The sequence below is a fragment of the Pezoporus occidentalis genome, unplaced genomic scaffold, assembly GCF_034315485.1.
Source record: "Pezoporus occidentalis ecotype Australia unplaced genomic scaffold, CSIRO_AGI_Poc_V1 ctg15, whole genome shotgun sequence".
Classification (NCBI taxonomy): Eukaryota; Metazoa; Chordata; class Aves; order Psittaciformes; family Psittacidae; genus Pezoporus; species Pezoporus occidentalis.
The window spans coordinates 3,354,255-3,373,878 of NW_026913316.1; the positions used below are offsets into that span (position 1 = coordinate 3,354,255).

Below are 19,624 nucleotides of genomic sequence, written 5' to 3' on the forward strand. Positions count from 1 at the left end.
TTAATAGCAAAATACAGCTGTGTAAACTGAAGGACATGGTTATCCAGACAGGTGTTTCAAAATATAACCTATAAAGCAAGGACAAAAAATAAATTAAGACCTTGGCAATGAATAGATACATGTCTTTATATTTAGATAAACATACATGCATATGTATGAAGGAAAAAAAGATGTTTTACACAACCCATTAAAAAAAGAAAAAGCAAAACAATTAAACTGCTGAAAGAATTATTACCCCCAGTTCCTAAGAGTTGTGAACTGATGGTTGCAGGAAGTTTTACAAACATGAAAAATGTTTCCATTTACCTTAAAATGCAATACTCTCCTTGTGTAAAACTCTAAGAGCCTTAACTTGTGCATTAGCAAAGAAACACTGCCTTTTCTATTTAGCAATCAGCTTTTTGTTTAAGAATTTTACAAAAATAAAATAAACCAGTGTGTTCTACTTCTCAGAGGAACAGATGTTTCAAAACCCAACCTGTGTGAAATTCTTGGACATCAAACCATCTATATTAAAAAATGTTACAGGATCCCTATCTCCTTCTCCTGTGTTTGCTCCAGCTGTTCTTATGCAAGGAAAAACAAAACATTTACTTCCACTGGCCCCAAATGCCACCCCCTCCCATCATGTGGGAGGGGAAATAAACAAAAAGGGGAAAGAGATTCTGCCTTGAGAACAGTGTCTTCCAAGACCGCAGGCTGTTTATCTGACTGATCCTATACTGCTCCTTTCTCATCTTCACAGAGAACGAAGTGCTGGTGACATAGAGTGGCCTGGGCTACAGGAATCTGTCCCCACCAAAGGGTGCAGCCAGGAAGGCCAACAGTGTCCTGGCCTGTATCAGAAGTAGAGTAGCCAGCAGAGGCAGGGCAATGATCATCTCCCTGTACTCAGCACTTGTGAGGCCACACCTTGACTCTTGTGTTCAGTTCTGGGCTGCTCACTATAAGAGAGATATTGAGGTGCTGGAGCAGGCCCAGAGAAGGGCAAAAAAGCTGGTGAAGGGTCTGAAGCACAAGTCTCATGAGGAATGGCTAAGGGAACTGGGGTTGTTTAATCTGGAGAAGGCTCAGGGGGGACCTTATCACTCTCTACAGCTACCTGAAAGGAGGTTGTAGTGAGGTGGGGGTTGGTCTCTTCTCCCAAATAACAAGCTATAGGGCAAGAGGTAACGGCCTCAAGCTGCACCAGGGAAGGTTTACATTGGATATTAGAAAAAATTTCTTCACAGAGAGGGTGATCAGGCATTGGAACAGGCTGCCCAGGGAAGTGATGGAATCACCGTTCATGGAAGTGCTCACAAACCATGTAGATGAGGCTCTTTGTGACATGGTTTAGTGATGGACTTAGCAGCCCTGGGATAATGGTTGGACTTGATGATCTTAAAGGTCTTTTCCAACCTAATTGATTCTATGATTCTACATTGTAGCCTTAAGAAGTAGTGGTCTGTAATAACCACAAGCAGGGATCTGGCATTTAACTGTGAGACAGAGCGGTTTACACAAAAACACAGAAAACGGTTTCTGCAAGCCAGGCACAAGTGCTTATTTCAACATCTGGCCCCACCCAAAAATGCTGAGCAGTCATAGCCACCTAATTCTGCTTTAGTTTGTGTTCATAAGTCAAGGGCGATTGACACGGTTTTCTCCCAACACTTGAAAAACAACTAAACAATGCCATTGTCCCACCATTGAGGAGTACTGCAAACAGCCCCGCTGATCTCCTAGCAAGTTACAATAAAATGAATTTAAAAAAAAGTTAAGGGAAACCAATCCATCATCTAAGCAATAAAGTTAAAAGCAGATTAGAAATGAATATCCCTGACTGATGGAGCCTTACAAAACTGCTTTTTTCAAACCTGCTATAGAACCTTTTCTTTTTTAATCAGCACAATTGGCTTTGAGTGCTTTGTCAATGCGACAAACCTTTTCCACCAGAAATGCAGCATTTATTCAAATGCTAATGAAAGTGAATGCAATTTGTAGTGGTGCAGAATCAACTTTTCAAGACTGTAATTTGCATTTGTATGAAACTGATTTTTTTTCAATATAAAACATATTTGAATACGGTTCTGAGACTAAAGGAATTGATACACTGCTTTTGCTGTCGGTTTAAAAGTATTTTGATTTCCTTATGATGGGCAACTCTAATAATACTGAGCAGCTTTTTATATTTACACTTTTTTTTTCAACTCAAGATTCATTAAAATCATAGCTCTTATATTAAACCATTGTATCTACTAGCTCAATTTTCAGATCCAAATCAATTGCTCGTACCATTCTGTCAATGTAGATTCATCTCTCAATTCACCATAACTGACCAGAGTTTGTAGACCGTAACTTTCAGCAATGTAATGATCTTCCTATAATCATCAGCCAGCACAAGTGGTTCTTCCATTTTTATTTCTCCACAACATCCCCAAACCCAAAACAGAATAGAAAGTAACACTGAAAATATTCTGCTGTTATTTATTATAAAATCACTGTCATGTCTGAAACTGGATTACTGGATTCAGTTTTGGTCTTCCCAACTCAGATGAAGCGTAACAGGAGTGAGACAGATCGACAGATGGAGGCATAAAGTTTCCATTCAAAGAGTAGGAAAAAATCTGAAGCTGCATCAGCTTGAGACCCAGGATGACAGCTGAGCAAAACAACCCCAGGCCCTTTTATAGAAGGGACATCCAGTGAAACTGAGACATTAATATATTGGTTTTGCAAGGCCACCAACATACCAAATTGCTAAACGCACAAACACACAATGAGAATACCCATATTTACTTTATAGAAAATAAAAGTTGCAAGCATATGACTTCATGTGATCCCTAAAGCTCAAAGTTGAGCTTCAGACAGGTCATTTCATAACTGCCTGCTATAGGTGTTCTTTTATTCTTCTTTTAAAAAGAATCACCTACAGAATAATGGACTGACTATAAATGGTTATTTAAGGGGAATTCAGCATTATATACAGCTGCAGCTGAATTTGTCCATTCAAGCAGAGGATTTATGGGTAAGGTATATTTAAAATTGTCTATGGCATGGTATTGACAAAGGTTTTAAAAAGCACAAAGTCTTCAGGTGTAGGCTTCTGAGATCATATCCAGCACGGACACTACTTTAGCCAAGCATGGAACTTAACAATTTCTACCCTCGACAGAAACACTATCATCTGGGAAGTACTATTAGTAAGGCAAATGGCAACATTTAATTAAAACATGCAGTGTGTTTTCTGTATGGTTTATGTAACAACCCATCTTTGCCTAGTAACAGTAATTGCTATTAGGCAACATAAAATACAACCTTTGGGGAAGCATTTACAAGGATGGTTTCAAAAAAAGATTTGGATTTTCAGAGTATTTACAACAGCTAATGGCACAGTAAGCCACTGTTGGTGGGAGAGTCCACATAAAACATGCATAGATGACACTAACTGGCACTCCATACATGTTCTGCCCTATGCAGCAATATGAATGACTGCAAAGAACAAGCATAAATTCAATCTTTTTTTTTTCATTGAATATATTGGAATAGTAACAAGAAGACACTTCCTCCAGAAGAAATAGGCTGCTCCATGGATATTTTTGTTGGGCAAGGAAGAGAAAAATCCTTTTGTCCCACATATCTGAAGCTAATAACTAACAGCGGATGTAGCCGATAGGAACAACAAAAAATACACCTTGTCAAAAAAACGAAGCAAACAAAGCCCCACAACCTGATTTCAGCATGTTGCTGTGTATAAGCCAAACAGAACCTGGGCTTCAGAGACCTCTGGGCTGGAATCTGCTTAAGGGCACAGCAGGTACTGCCACGTCTGATGCTGTCTGCTGAGACACCCAGCATGACTGGCACAGATAGAGGGAGCGGTTTGGGAAAAAAGGCATTATAACCCACCATAGTGGGTTAAGAGATGGTGGCTTAAGACGTGGTTGCAGCAGCTGATGTGTTAATCACCAGCCATACAGCTACACTGAGAGTAGCTGGAGAGTAAAAAGGATGTCACACGAGTGAGAAATTGTTTATGACTTCCACTGAATTTCTGTTTACCCCTATGCACATGGGCAGTCGGGGCAGAGGGAGCAGGCACAACACCTCTACTTCGAAATCTGTGTGTGACTTCACCTGTAGAAAAATATACATGGCCTCATCTTCAGTTACAGTGGATGCACTAAATACCAGGTAATGAAGCATGAAACAAACCAAAGCACGAAACCAAACAAAAAAACAACAAACAAACAGATACACACCAAGTTTTTGGCAAATGTGGGCTTGGGATTTTATTTAAAACTGCATTCTTTGAGGGCAAGGACATTCCCCAGTATACACATTTACACCTGAATTGGGAGTGATCCCAGATCCAACCAGTTGTCCCTCCCTCCAGCTGACCAGGCTAAAGGTCTGGTGGGAAATATATACATACATACATGGAATCATAGACTATTTGGGTGGAAGTGACCTTCAAGATCATCTATTTCCAACCCCTCTGCCACAGTTAGGGACACCTTCCACTAGACCAGGTTGCTTCAAGGCCTCTCAAACCTGGCCTTGAACACTTCCAGGGATGGGACAGCCACAGCTCCCTTGGGCAACTTTTCCAGAGCCTCACTACCCTCATATTAAAGTGGATTCCAACAACGAGCACATACACTGCCCATCCCACCAGTAGCTGGGCTTAGACACACAGTCCACCCAGTAGCTGTCCCTGAATCCCTGCTCTCCCCAGTTGCCTCATGCACACACACATGTGCGAACAGGCCTCAGCTGACCTCCAGACTCCATTTCTAGTTCCAAAGTAAAACTGGAATGCAGTTAGGCCAAAACCAGTGGCCTTGGGCTTAATTACCAAAAAAACCCATGCCATCAGCAACACACTACATGTTCCCCAGGAGCAATCGAAAATAGGATGAGTTGATGTGTGAAACTGGTTCAATAAGCACAGCATACAACTTGACTCTGCCCTGTTCCCTTGAGGTAAAAAGCAAAGTTTATCAGCCAAGGGTGTTTTTTGGTGTTTGTGTGTGTTTTGTTTGTTTTAAAGTCTTTTCCTATTCTATTCGCAAAGTTGAGCAGAAAACGGTTTACAGAGGCAGTCCTGGCAAGTCTGTAATGAATTTGATGATGCAGAGATCAGTGTGTAATGTATTTACTCTGTAGCTTATTTATGCATACATTATAGGAAAAAAAAGCAATGACAAAATGTAAACATACAATTATATTTGTACAAGTGCAGAAGTGTTTACTTTCTGCATTAAACTGACATTAAAATGAGGGAATCAAGGCACTGAGACAATCCATGATGCAACATTGTTAAAAACCACCATACAATTCCAAAGGCAGCCTGGTTTCCTGTCATTTAAAACACGTTTATCTTCCTGCTTGAAAGGTCAGTGGAGAAAATGAAGATTTGGGCCACTACAGACAGCACTTTTGACAATAGCTTTTAATCAAAAGCATGGGTGAAACAAAATCTTCAGTTTTACAAAAGCATAGGAAATGCTAAATATTTAGCTCCATACATCCTGCAAATATCGTTTTGCTTCTCGAAGAGTGGCCAGGAACTTCATTGCTTCCAATTTGTCAGCCTCCATTTCCATGCTTAAAATGTCCACTACAGCATCACTTACACCATCAGCCATGTGCTTCTTATCTCTGAAAGAAAAAAAGGATATATACTAGGAAAATGCATAGTAGTGTATTTTTGGTTTTATCAGCAGCTTCAGAGGTGAGGCAAGATAATACTGGGAAAGAGGCATTAAAAAATCCAAACCAAAAATATAGCTTGCATATAGCACAGCAAAACTCTCACTGAGTTCTCACACAGCTGAGCACTGACAGCAACAAGGGTTTCTCTCAATCAAACATTACAAAGTTTTCAGCATATTGTAATTTGTAAGAAAAAATCCCTTGGAACCCTACTTGAAATGTCACAGAATAACTTTTCTTTTAGGGAGAACTTGACCTGCTGAAGTATTTTTTATTATTATATCACCATACAGTTCTAATATAACAAAACAAAAAAAACCCAAATTCCTTATTAATAATGGTATTTTTAATACACATTGCTCAAATTTATTCCTGCAGAAGAATCTAACACTGGGTTTCATAATCAAACGTTTTGATAATTTATCAACAAACTTCCTAAAAATTCCAAACCTTCAGGTAAGCTAGCAGCCACAAATAAAACTTCCAAATTAATTCTATTACTGAGATTTAGCATTCTGGCCCACCCAAGCCTGGAAGACTGCTGCTATCTCACAGCTGTGCAGTTCAGTCACATGTACTCAAATTTTCATATCTCATTTTCTCAAGAGAAATCTATTAGCTTGAAACCTCCTATTATTAAGAAATCAAAAAGAAATAATAAGTGACTAAAGCAACCATAGATCGGTGTGATTACAAGCTACACTTTCAAGACAGTATTGAAAAAAGTTATAAAATTCTAGCATTCCAGGGAGGCACTTTCAGTATCGTGTCCCGGGTTCAGCAGTAGCAGTGATTTTTCTCCTTCTTAGTAGCTGGTGCAGTGCTGTGGTTTTGTCTTTCAGCCTGGGAACAGCGCTGATAACACCGATGTTTTTAGTTGTTGCTAAGTCATGTTTACTCTGACCAAGGACTTTCTGAGTCTCATGCTCTGCCAGGGAGGAGGGGAAGCCGGGAGGAAACAGAGACAGGACACCTGCCCAAACTAGCCAAAGAGGTGTTCCATACCACAGCACGTCATGTCCAGGATGCAAACTGGGAGTTACCCAGAAGGGCTACTTCACTGTTCAGTCGGGCTGCATATTGACGGATGGTATCGTATTCTCTTCCCTTGTTATTTCCCTTATCATTATTATTATTGGTGGCGGCAGCAGTGGTTTGTGTTATACCTTAGTTACTGGACTGTTATCTCAACCCATGGGAGTTACATTCTTTTGATACTCCTCCCCATCCCTCCAGGAGTTGCAAGGGGGAGGAAGGAGGACAGTGAGAGAGTGGCTGCGTGGTTCTGGGTTGCCGGCTGGACTTAAACCACAACAGTTCTTTTTGGTGCCCAGCGTAGGGCACAAAGGGTTGTGATAACGACAGATCTGACTGGAGTGTGTGCAATCATATTTGTGACAAGCATTCATTGTTTCAGATTAACAGTCACTCGTCACAATGCTGATTTATTGGCTCTCAAAGTTGTCACTCTTGATCTCACAGTTTCAGCATGTTGTACCTTACTTACAGCTGGTATTTGCTGTGTTAGTGTTTATCAGCTGGGGGGCTTGGGCTAAGGTTGTTGTTTCACTGTACTTTATGGTAATGACTTGTGATACAGTAGAATCATTGATCATGAAACTGATCTGGCTTGTGTTCCCAGTGTGGTCACCACCTCTATACTTTGGGAGGTATATAACAGAAGTGTATAGCAATTACACATCTTTTTTCCCTTCCTCAGGTGGTCAGTCTATGAGGGAGACATTCCCACACACCCTAGTGACAAGTACAGCAGCTACTCAAACTCCGACTGCAGCAGACAGCGCAGCTACTCCAAGCACAGCAGCTACACCAGTCCCAGTGACTTGTATAGCAGTGTCATTTGAGAGTTCTGAAGGTTTTGAATGGCCTTTAGGTACCCTTGATGCCTGCTGATTGTGATGGGGATCAGCATGTTGGCACGCATACAGAGTGTGTTTTACCCACAGCCATTCTGTCTGATCTTGAAAGTTAAGCGGAGTCATGTTTGGGTCTTGTCTAGCATTAGATGGCGATATAGGAGGACCAAGAGATTTTCCCCACAGCTGGACACTCATGAGTAGCAGGGTGTGTGGGACAGTATGGGAGAGTATCTAGTCTGCTGGGCCCCACCAGTGCTTTGGAGGCATCAGAGATGGAAGGCAGCTGTATGGAGTCCCCAGTGACAAGTTGCAGAAACTGCTGAAGGAGAGGGTGAATTATTTTGAGCCTGGTGGGCCCATGACACTTCAGGCCATCAGGGCAGAGATGCAACATAGAGATGGACTCATGATCGAGTGGTGGACTTAACAATGGACACTATTGCCCAGGTTATTCATGAGTGTAAACACTGCACACAATCTCTCCTGCTCTGAAAGACTGTTACAAGAGATGGAGCCCAACATCATGGATTAGATGGACTCAGCATCTTCACAGGGATAGGTCCCTGCACTAAGGAATGATCTCTCTCTCTCTCTGTGGGTGTATATATATGTGTATATATATGAGTGATGGTATATTGAAAATGTGGGATCTGAGCATGACATGAATGGTATGGAATAAGGGGTGGATACGATCCTGGGTTTAGCAGTAGCAGTGATTTTTCTCCTTCTTAGTAGCTGGTGCAGTGCTGTGGTTTGGACTTTCAGCCTGGGAACAGCGCTGATAACACCAATGTTTTTAGTTCTAGCTAAGTCATGTTTAGTCTGACCAAGGACTTTGTGAGTCTCATGCTCTTGGCAGAGAGGAGGGGAAGCCGGGAGGAAGCAGAGACAGGACACCTGACTCAAACTAACCAAAGAGGTATCCCATACAACAGCACGTCATGCCCACTATATCAGCTGGGGGCAGTTACCCAGAAGGGGTGATCACTGCTCGGTCAGGCTAGGTCTCGGTCAGCGGGTGGTGAGCGGTTGTATTCCCTTCCCTTGTTATTTCCCTTATTATTATTATTGGTGGTAGCAGTAGTGGTTTGTGTTTGTCGTGGTTTAAACCCAGTCAGGTAACTCGTTCACTCACTTTCCCCCCTTTCTTGCCCTCCCCCTGCTCCCGGAGGGACGGAGAGGAGAATCGAAAAGAATGCAACTCCCACAGGTTGAGATAAGAACAGTTTAGTAACTAAGGTATAACACAGATCACTACTGCTACCACCAATGATAATAATGATAAAGGAAATAACAAGGGAAGAGAATACAACACCTCACCACCAGCCGACCGATAACTCGCCCCCCCAGCCCGACCAAGCTCTGACCGATACCTCCTCCAACCCTGCAGTCTCCCAGCCCTTCCGGCTAACTCCCAGTTACATCCTGGGCATGAAGTGCTGTGGTATGGAATACCTCTTTGGTCAGTTTGGGTCAGGTGTCCTGTCTCTGCTTCCTCCTGGCTTCCCCTCCTCCCTGGCAGAGCATGAGGCTCACAAAGTCCTTGGCCAAACCAAAACATCCTTGTTATCAGCTCTGTTCCCGAGCTGAAAGTCAAAACACTGCACTGCACCAACTACCAAGAAGGGGAAAAATGACTGCTACTGCTGAACCCAGGACAGTGTTATACCTTAGTTACTGGACTGTTCTTATCTCAACCTGTGGGAGTTACATTCTTTTGATTCTCCTCCCCATCCCTACGGGAGAGAGGGGAGGAAGGGCGGGGAGTGAGCGAGTGGCTGCATGGTTCAGGGTTGCCGACTGGGTTTAAACCACAACACATGTTGGTCCTTTTTTTCAGACACCACTAAGTCTTTGGAAAGCCTCAAAGTTCTGCCAACTCTGTTCTATTTCTGAGACAGTCCATCTCCACTCTGTACTTACCCACACACATAGAAGTAACCTCTCTCTTTCAGCAGGACTCTGGCAACTTCCTTAGCATGAAGCCTAATGACATCTTGCACATATTTAGGTGGGGCTACTTCTGCAGTTGAAGAAGAGTCTCTTGAGAAACAAACCTTAAGATGATTTAACGTGCCATTTTCCAGAAAACATCTGAGCTCATCTCTGAAAGGCAATAGCAACTATTAGTAACCGCTCAGAGATAAGCATTCCTCATGAATACAAAATGAATGCTAAATAGTGAACTTGCTTGAACAAATAGTCTCGGTTCTGATGCCGACAACCGAAAAACAGCCATGTCTCTCCAAATTCCCAGTCCATATGTTCCTCTCTGAGCTTTTGCCTAAACAGACCAAAAGAAAAAAAAAATAAAATCCAATCCTGTTTTATCAAGTGCAGAATCCAAAACATCTATAACCTAATTCTCATGTAAAGTAGTGCTTTAATAAACTTCTGAATTGGCAGAAATGTGAAATGACTTAAAGTAAATCACAGTCAAACCCTTCTTACTTACTTGATTTTCTTGACTACTCACTTTTGGCACAGCTCAAAATCAATCAGCTTCAAAGGGGGTGTTTTTTTGCCAGTTTCATAATGGAATACTCAAGACTGACACTTCCAAGCGCCTCGCAAAACAATCCTGACTGCTGAATAAGGAGATCACTACCCTTTATCTTTCACTGGAAAGGGAAAACTCAGCACAAAGCAGTTTTAGCATGCTTTCCATTTAGCTGTAGAAACCTGCTAGACTTTATGAATAACAATCTATTTACTACCACATCATCAGAAGAGTTATTGCATTTTCTTGAAATAATGCTGAAGGTATTACTTTAGAGGGGTTTTAGCTGCAACTTTCTAGTTACATTTTGAGAGAGACATTTCATTTCTCATTGATCAAATGCTTATGAAATGCTATGAATCCTTTAAAATAAAATGCAAAATTCTTCTGAGAGAAAAAGGTATATTTGGCAGCTAAAGTTAAGGAGTAAGGACATAATGATTGTACATAATGATTTGGTCAAAGTGGAAGCATGGAGTCAGAAACACTGTGTCCAAATTTTCTCTCAGCTAAAATGATTTAAAATTAATTGCTGCAGGATTCAAGAAACTCCATTATCTTGCTAGAAATAATGAGTCACATAGGAATCGTACGTGTTGGTTACCTACAAAACTTGCAACCATTCCCACTCAAATATTCCACTCTCCCTGTTCTTCATTTCCTCCAAATGAACATATTTTTACATATTCTTGTTGATGTGGTATCTGTCAATTTTTAAACAAGCATCTCCTTGCCTTGCAAAATTTCACTACTGGAATTGGAGGAAGGAAAAAAAGGGATCTACCTTCCCTTGAATATAAAATCCACAAAACCCAAGACCACTGCCCATTTGAGGGTTCATGTGCCAAGCTCCTCATCTTAAAACATCAATATATATAAACACAGAAATAAGGGAATATGGGAGAAACCTTAACATTCATCATGCCAAGGCTTTTAATACAGATGTCACTTCTGAATGAAATGGATTTTGAATACCAAACTTAATCCACAGTTTTAATCAACACTGTTTCTATAAGTACCAACATCTTACAGGACTTCCACTAGTAACACACAGATAACAGATTTAATTTCTTATAACCATTTCTGCAATCCACCCAATTCCTCATATATCTACTATGGATATCACACACTGTCAGATGAAAATGTAAGCTCTACTCATTTGAAAAACAAAATTACAAAAACACTGCTTGTTGAAAATTAGAAAGACAATTTATAATCAGAAAGAAAGAAAGAAAAAAAGAAAGAAAAAGGAAAGAAGGAGGGAGGGAGGGTAGGCGGGAGGGAGGGAGGGAGGAAAGGAAGGAAGAAGGAAGAAAAAGAAAAGGCTTTACTGTCTTCAACATAAGAAGGCTGCTTTCCAGATAACAACTGTGTACATACCTATGCTGTAGGAAACCAATAAATGGTGAAATTCCTGTTCCTGGACCAACCATCATGAGTGGGATAGATGGGTCTGCCGGTAAGTGGAAAGCATTGTTTGGACGAGCAAAAATAGATATCTAAAATGAAATTAGATAAAATACAACTGAAGAACATTCTTAAGAAGTGAAAATACCATGAAATTTTTAGAACCCTGAGGACATTTACATAGTGTATGTGTTGACACAACATTCCAAAACCCGAGCTTCAAAGTTTATCTTTAATGCCACGCAGACATTCAGAATAAAATTTCAGATGAGTTCATGGAAAAAATCCACATCATATTTACAAACCTATTAATCCATCTGGAGGAAAACTAGGGAAAACCACACAAACATAAGTTTCTGGTTATGAAAATTTTGGGGAATAATGTTACAGAATTCATGGAAAGTTTGGTGTTGGTACTGAAAGGGAAATAAAGCTAGTTTATTGCTATTATAAGGAACTCAATCTTTTTTTACACTGTGGACATCTAAAAATATTTCAGTGGAGGTGAGAATTTGCTTACAGCAAATTGAAGCCTACTGATACTGAGCTTGTCTTCTTAATTTCCGTAAGTTTTATATGATCTCCAAAAATGCATATGGGCGAGAGGAGGCAGATAACTGCTCAAAGACCTTGGAAAATGGTTTTTATCACTCCATTGAAAAACACTTAATTCCAATCTTCAGCTATGTCTGAAAGGAAATCTAAACATAATTGTCATAGGAGCTCCATAACTATTCTCTGAGGCATGGTTAACAATGTACAGAAAATGAGAGATGACTAGTTTTAATTTTTTAAAAGATGATCCAAGTCTCTGGTTTCATGATGATTAAAAATAATGGTATAATTATTGCCTGTGGGGGGCAATATTTGTATTTATGTTATATTTACTCCTCCAAAACACACTTAAGTTTGGAGGCTATTTTCCCTATTAATGATTCCAAACTGATCATTCCTTTAAAAAATACTGCAAACGGTAAACACATTTATACTACAGATAATTCTGAAATTTATTTGCTCATTTTGTAATAATCCTTTTTAACTCCACCTCTTTGTTGTGTTTGATCATTAATATACTGTAAATTAACTAATATTTTAAATAAAGAGCAGATGTGAATGCTGGAATAAGATATATGATACACACATTAATGAGTCTATCTTATAACTTAGCTTTAAAAAAAGGAAGATAACTTGCATGGGTTTTCCTTAAATTTTGTGAGACCTGCACCTTGAATTATTGGCACAGTTTTCTTGTAACCAAACACTATGCTAGTTTTCATTATTCTTAATCAAATATAAATTAGACTGGCAGTTTTTTCTGTGCTATTAATTATGTAGTAGAATTCCAAATTTTTAATAATTAGCTTACACCTAATAACTTTGAGCCTGATTATTTAGACAGATTCTCTGCCGCAAAAAGAATGGGGGGGGAGGGGGGAAGTACCTTCTCCTAATAATACCCATTATGTCAAACAATCTTTGATGCATATCAGAAATACTACATACAACTCTATCCTGTGTCATATTCAATAACTTGGCCTTTGCAAACTGTGTGAGACCTGACAAAAAAATGAGTTTTACAGTTTCTTTCCTATTATCTGCCACCCTTTCCTGGAAGTGACCAAGTACCTCTCTTCTACAACACTAATAGTCATAACCATTTACTTGCACAGTAGTAGTTTAGTCCACGAGAATATTCTCCATGACTCACTTAGGACTACAATGGGGTGGAAAACAACCCTAGTCTTTCAGCAGTGGGAAATTTCACAATTCAGGTATCCATGGATAAAGTAAAATATAAGTTTAGCAACTTAGCAATTAAGATCTAGACATATTACAGAGGGAAGGGTGAACTTACAAGTAGGATAGAACTGCAAAATGAAGATATATACTGCCAAAACATCTGCATTACACCAGAGCAGTGAACAAAATAACGGCAGTTGTTTCAAAAATGCATAAATTTAATGGTTAAGGAGTTTAGATCTAACATCCATACCTTTTTAGTTGAACAGCTTCCTCCATTTGTATCCACAGTGCTTCTGTTGGCATGCAGCTGAGTGGCAACTAACTCCGCAAGCCACCCTGTACATACTCCCCTCCGTGAGACTGGTCGAGTGGGACAGGCAGCGAACTCCACAATACTAAATACAAAACTCAGTTTCCCTGGCTGATACAAGTTTGAACTGGAAAGACAAAAGTATTAATAAATAAAATTAAAAAAAACACCAAAAAAAACACCAAAAAAACCACCCAAACACAGAAAAACCCCAAACCACAAACAAAATAACCCCTCAACCCAAACTCCACAATAACAACAAACAACCCTGAGAGATAGCTGTACAACCTTACAGCAGGTCAAACCACAGCAGTCCAAACCACATTAACTGAATCAAGATTCTCAGTATTCAGTGTGATATTTATCTATAGTTAGAAAAAGTCTTAATGTTGGACTCAGATGCCAGTACCTACAGAAGAGAATCAAATTCCTACCAGATTCACATGTGTGTGAGCTTGTTCTTAAAAACACCAACAAAGTCTTGCCAGACATTCAAAAACAATGCTGTCTGAAATAGTCAAACACCATGGGATTTTTTGCAACAGGTATACAATTACTTTATCATCAGGTTTTAGCCTTCGTTTCTCTCTTTCTTCTTTATAACATGCACACACATATCCGAGTAAAAAAAGCATACCTAAATTATCAAGGAGATACAACTTGAATATTTAATTACCTTGATGCTGAATAGGATCTGGCTTGTAATTTAGGAAGATGTTCTGAAAAATTTTAAAAAAGCAGCATCTCTTATTACTTGATTCTCCCAAATGCAAATATCATATAATAAGTGTTTACAGTGCAACACAATATAAGCACACTATAATTTAACTGTAATTTTACTCTATTAACATTCAGTGTTTGTGGTTCAGAAATAAGCTATTAAGACCTGAACTCTATTTTGAATGGTTTTTAAACTTCATGGAACATGTTAGAAAGCCTATAAAAATGAGGCCGCAATAGTTAATTAATGCGGTTCTTGGTCAATTAAAAACAACTGTAAGGTGCACAGAAGAGATGCCAGGAACTGGTGGACACAGTGAAGCTTGAAATTTAATTCTGCCCACTTTTCATCTATGAGCTCAAAAGCTATCAGAATAGGAATTGCTTCATTGAAAGTTTCCTATATAGAATGTCCTAGAAACAGATGTGCCAGTTCAATTTTAAACCACTGTGAGTACATAAGCAAATTTTTGAAATCACAGCTGAAAACCCAACAGAGACAGGATTTTATTTGACACTTTTTCAATGAGAAGTCCACTCTATATATCACACACCACATTTTTATCCACGTACACACACAGCAAAGGTCAAACTCACAGATGCCTTCAAAGGAATGACTTGCATGCAGACTGCAAATGGCTGAGGGTAAGGGTATATTGAAAGGAGACATATATCACTAAGTGAACAGTGTGGTGGGGACAGTAAGTGAGCAATACCAGAAAAAAATTGGCATAGCAAATGCCAGAAAACACAGTGGAGTAACAGGGTAACCTACAGTTTAACTGCTCTTTAGTTGGTTCTGTACATGTACCAACCCTTTACAGATGTTCTAACCAGTACATGGACACCCTGACATATTTTAAAGATGCTCTGCTACATAACATAGTTGCAAATCAGAGTGAAGAAAAGCTAGTTCAGTGAAATTACTTAAAGAGGACTTTAAGACCATTCAGCACATTACTTCCCTGGGGGAACACATTTCAAGAACTTGAAATATTTCCTTTTGTTCAGTTCAGTTGCTACAGCACATTCCATACCACCTCTGGAAAGCAAAGTTGTTTTGCTTTCACTGTGAAGATTCATGTGTTCGTATAAAGTGGAGCAGAGCTTGTATGTATTTTTTTTAATCCCCACACTGTACTAAGGAGAGATTTAGGGTAGGTGTGGAGAAGGCGACTGTAAGAAATAAAAAACCTTTTTTTTTTTTGTTTCATTTAATTCAACATGTCAAGAAATTCTGTGTTTTTTTCATCTGGAAAATAACTGTCATTATATTTAGATGTATTTGAGATGGTTACAGTTTGAATCTCATTCCTTCAATATTTTATATGAGGAATGCAATGAGTGTGTTGAACATTACATAAATACCAACACACTAGGAAAAGCTTTCTGTTTTAACAGGTAAAAGTGCAAGAAAAGAACATGTAGGCAGGGACATCGGGAGTTGTAGAAACATTTCTTTTTAATTGTAAGCAGTTGAACTGTTTCTTAAAGACGCTAGTCCTGCAAACACCTTATGCTTATTTTTTCTGTACAGGAGCAATCCAGAGTCAATTGAAGCATAGGTATGCACCCAACTGTTTCCAGAATGAAGGCCAAAGACTAAAAAGAGAAAAACAAGAGCTTTGCTCCCCAACAGCAGTTTTAGTTTAATCACTATGAATACTATAATATTTCTAAAGCAGTTAACTGAACAGTTATTCCACTTTCTTGGAAAATTGAACATTTAGTCAGATATATTTTCAGAAACTGAATCTAATTAAATCTAAATTGCTCACTTACCAATTAACACGTTAAGCGAAGGTTTGCAGCTTGGAAAAGCATGTAGTAAATCCAGCAAACAAACACTGGGATCTCTAATAAAGCGTGTGTAATCAGAGGCTCCTTGCCTGCTGCAAAGCTCTTGAAGCCTCCGTTTTTCTCCCACATCACTCGTACATTCTACAAGAGCTCGCAAAAATGCCTGGGGGGAAGAAAATGAGAGTAAAGGGTAAAAATACTTGTGCATTTGGGAAAATGGTAACAAACTGGGAAAAACTTGGGATGTCTGGGAACAGGAAACAGTACCTGCGACAGCAACATCAAAAGCTTACACTAATGGTCTATTTATAGTAGTTCAGAACGCAACATGTAAGTTTTATGGTTATGGCAATGTTTGTGTTCAACTGTCTTGCAACATCATGCGCAGATCTGATATAATCTCCAGTTCAAAATAAATAAGCCAAGACTGCAGCCTACTGGCCAGAAAGAGCAACAGAACTGGAAGGGAGGTCTTTTCTCATATAATTCCTCTACACCAACAAACTCAGGTTAGTGGATAACAACTTTCACCTACTATGAAAAATTTACAGGCTAGCAGGTCAGAAAAATCTTACTTAACCTGAGCAGGGAAGAGACAAATAAACAGTCACAACCTATTCCCTGAAAAAAAAAACCCAAATTTATGAAAGGCCCTCTTATTTATGTATTTGCACTTTAGTTACGTAAACAGCTCCATAATACAAATAAACTCAAGGCAAAACACCACTTGCTAAGTTACAGAAGCCAGGACAGGAATAAAAAAAAAGCCTTAGGAAAGGTATTACTGTAAATAAAGCATGGTATTTAATGAGTCATGTAAATATTGCTGTGGTGTTTTATTCCATATTTTATGCCTACATAATGGTATTGCAAGCTTTTCTTAAGTGAAAATTAAATTGAGCATTGCAAGATAAAGTAAAAATCAGATATAAAGTGTTACAGGTTTTTCTTCCAAAAGCAAGGTGGAAATAAACACAGTGCATAAAAGAAGAGTGATCCAAAACACCAAGTGCAATCAGATAACGTATTCTACACAAAAGAATACTTGGAAAGTAATTTGAGTATACTCAAACATTGAGCTTTCAGACAACAGTTTTGAGTACAAAGTTACATAAAGCAGATTGAACAAGTAATAAAACAGATTGTTATAAAAACTAGCCTGGGTTATATTCCCCAGCCAGCACTCTTTACCTATTCTTATTATCAAGACAAATTTTCAAAAATTGTTAAATGCAGTTTTAAAAAGGTTGAAACAATTGGAAGATTCTCTTCTCTTCTGCTGCAAAATCCACTAAATTGAGTGAAAAGGTTCTTCCAAAAACTGATTTTCCCCAGAGACCAAACCAACACAACTGTTTAGCTTTATCCTTCATCCAAAGTTATCTTTACAATGTGTTTTGACAGTATCAGAAATACACACGCATTTCCACTTACAAGCTTCTATTTTTTTGTAGGCACAGAATGAAAAAAAATAAGTCACACATCGTGAGAACAAATATTATACAAGCAAAAATATTTCTTCAAATTCTGCCAGGCTACTGAAATGCTAAAGAAAAGCTTTATAATAATTTAAAAGGCATTATGGTTTGTTTGCATAGAGCAACATGTGCATTTTCAGCAACAAAACTTGACAGATACAGCTCCCTCTGATTAGAAAGAATGATTTCTCTAAAACGCTTATGGGGCCAGCCTCAGTCAGCCCTTCAGTTATCTGACACCAAGCATCTAATACTCTTCTGTTCATGTTATGAATCAAGATACTGAAGAACAGGAATAGAGATTTCAGTATCTCCTAGTTTGCCAGATAAAGTACCAGAAGTGAAATTTCTCAGAATGAAGTACAAACAGTAGCATACAAACTGACAATCCTTATTCACCAAGAAACCTGGTAACTGCACATGAAGCAAGTACAGAGCTGTAAAAGCTCACACAGCATAGAATTACTAAGGATTTATCTTTAAGAAAACAAACACATAAACACCTTTTTGGGAGTTGCCCTTATTTCCAAACACCAGGTTAGAATGAATTTCAGAGTGCTTCTTTCAGGGATGTGCTGTGGACGAGATGCTCCTAGTTCAGGGGGAGAAAAACAAAATGTGCATCTATTAACATCCAAAAATGGCATCACAGAGTTCTTGTTCCTTCAAGAAACACAAGAGAGCTAAACTGCATTCAATTCTGTAGGTTTATGCCCCAGCCAGTTAGTAAAAATTATAAACTAAACAGCAAGACAGTTTACCAATGAAGTATCAATAATAATTTTCCAATGAAAAGTCAAAACCTACTGGGAAAGGGGAAAACAAAAGGAGGAGTACAATACATCACTGTTAGATAAATTTCACTGCTAAACCACTCAAGGCTTTCTTACTACTTTCTACCTTGAGGAAATTCAGAGGAAGGCTTACTAGAAAGGAACATCCACATTTTTTCCCCTCCATCAATAAGCACTCCTGAAAATTGGAACATGCTGAGGTTTTTGAATGACCTAACCAAAGGTGTATGCAGCCAGTTCCATGATGGAGCTTCTGAGGGTTCCAAGAACCCCAGCAGACCCAAGGGATTTCTGTACAAGCAAATAATCTGTCCTGTACCCTGAACAGGTTCTATTTCTGAGAAGGAGGTACACTGACATCCCATCTATCCCTGCATGGAATCAGCTAGGGTGCAGCTTGGTTTATCAGCCTCATGCCACGTCATGCTAAAGTGGCTATTCTAAATTAATCCCAAAACCAATCTAAGACCATTTATGTGACAAAACACCTTTAATTAATAAGCTCTGCAGGTTTGAAATTGCTGGCATTTCTCTACAATGTTTCTCAGATTTGACATCCAGCTACTGATTCTTACTGTGTTTTTTCCATGCTCAAGAGCCCTTTAATACTACAGAATTTTCACTCCAGGAATATACGTGTATAACTTGCTAAATTATCTCTTTGTATCAGCATTACTTGACTGTACCCTTGCTACAAAGAACTAATTTTACTTTCAGAAGAAGACTGGCATAAATATATGTCCTGGGTTCAGCAGTAGCAGTCATGTTTTTCCTTTGTGTTGAAAGGGATTATTGGAACATGCAGAAAAGAAGCATCCACTTTCACATTTATATAAACTTCTTTTCCTTGAACATGCAAATAGCATGTTACAAGAAGTACTTAATCCTCTTCCTATGATGCTCTTCAAATTCAAATCCAATATTTGAACAACAGACTTTGTACCAGACTGCAAATAATTTCTGTTTTGTCCTCTCAGCTGATCTCATCTACTTCATCAAAGAACTGACAGACTGAACAAAGAGATGTTGTGAACAAAATTCAGTGGAATTCCTGGTAAATCTTGAAGATATAGCCGTCACAGCCTGCAGTTCAGGCTCTTCTCCCAGGTTTTTCAGTTCTTCACATTCAGTAAACCCACAGCCATAATAGTTTGTAGTAACTGTTACAAATTCTTCAGAATCCTAATGCAGTTAAGAGACAAATCTCAAAAGGAAAGCAACACTAGAACATTGCTAGGAGTTGTGAAACTACATTATAGAGATGAATTCTTTGGTACAGAATGGCAAAAGTA

At 38.9% G+C, this 19,624-nt stretch overlaps 2 protein-coding genes across 4 annotated transcripts in view; one reads left to right on the plus strand and one right to left on the minus strand.

The window, feature by feature from the left end:
- The window catches only part of SEMA5A (semaphorin 5A), an 844,194-nt gene that overhangs the window by 585,216 nt on the left and 239,354 nt on the right, over window positions 1-19,624 (plus strand). The window lies entirely within an intron of this gene.
- The window catches only part of MTRR (5-methyltetrahydrofolate-homocysteine methyltransferase reductase), a 31,496-nt gene continuing 14,258 nt past the window's right edge, over window positions 2,387-19,624 (minus strand). For 2 of the 3 annotated variants that reach the window (XR_009963247.1, XR_009963248.1), the window contains 7 exons: window positions 18,042-18,130; window positions 16,043-16,223; window positions 14,217-14,259; window positions 13,481-13,667; window positions 11,461-11,579; window positions 9,504-9,864; window positions 2,387-5,646 (listed from right to left, as the gene is read on the minus strand). Coding sequence is in view for 1 of the 3 variants with exons in the window: in XM_062610862.1 (XP_062466846.1) it covers window positions 5,502-5,646; window positions 9,504-9,686; window positions 9,772-9,864; window positions 11,461-11,579; window positions 13,481-13,667; window positions 14,217-14,259; window positions 16,043-16,223; window positions 18,042-18,130 (1,040 nt within the window). In the remaining 2 variants the exon portion in view is untranslated. The remainder of the gene's footprint in view (window positions 5,647-9,503; window positions 9,865-11,460; window positions 11,580-13,480; window positions 13,668-14,216; window positions 14,260-16,042; window positions 16,224-18,041; window positions 18,131-19,624) is intronic. The other variant, XM_062610862.1, reaches the window with a different exon arrangement.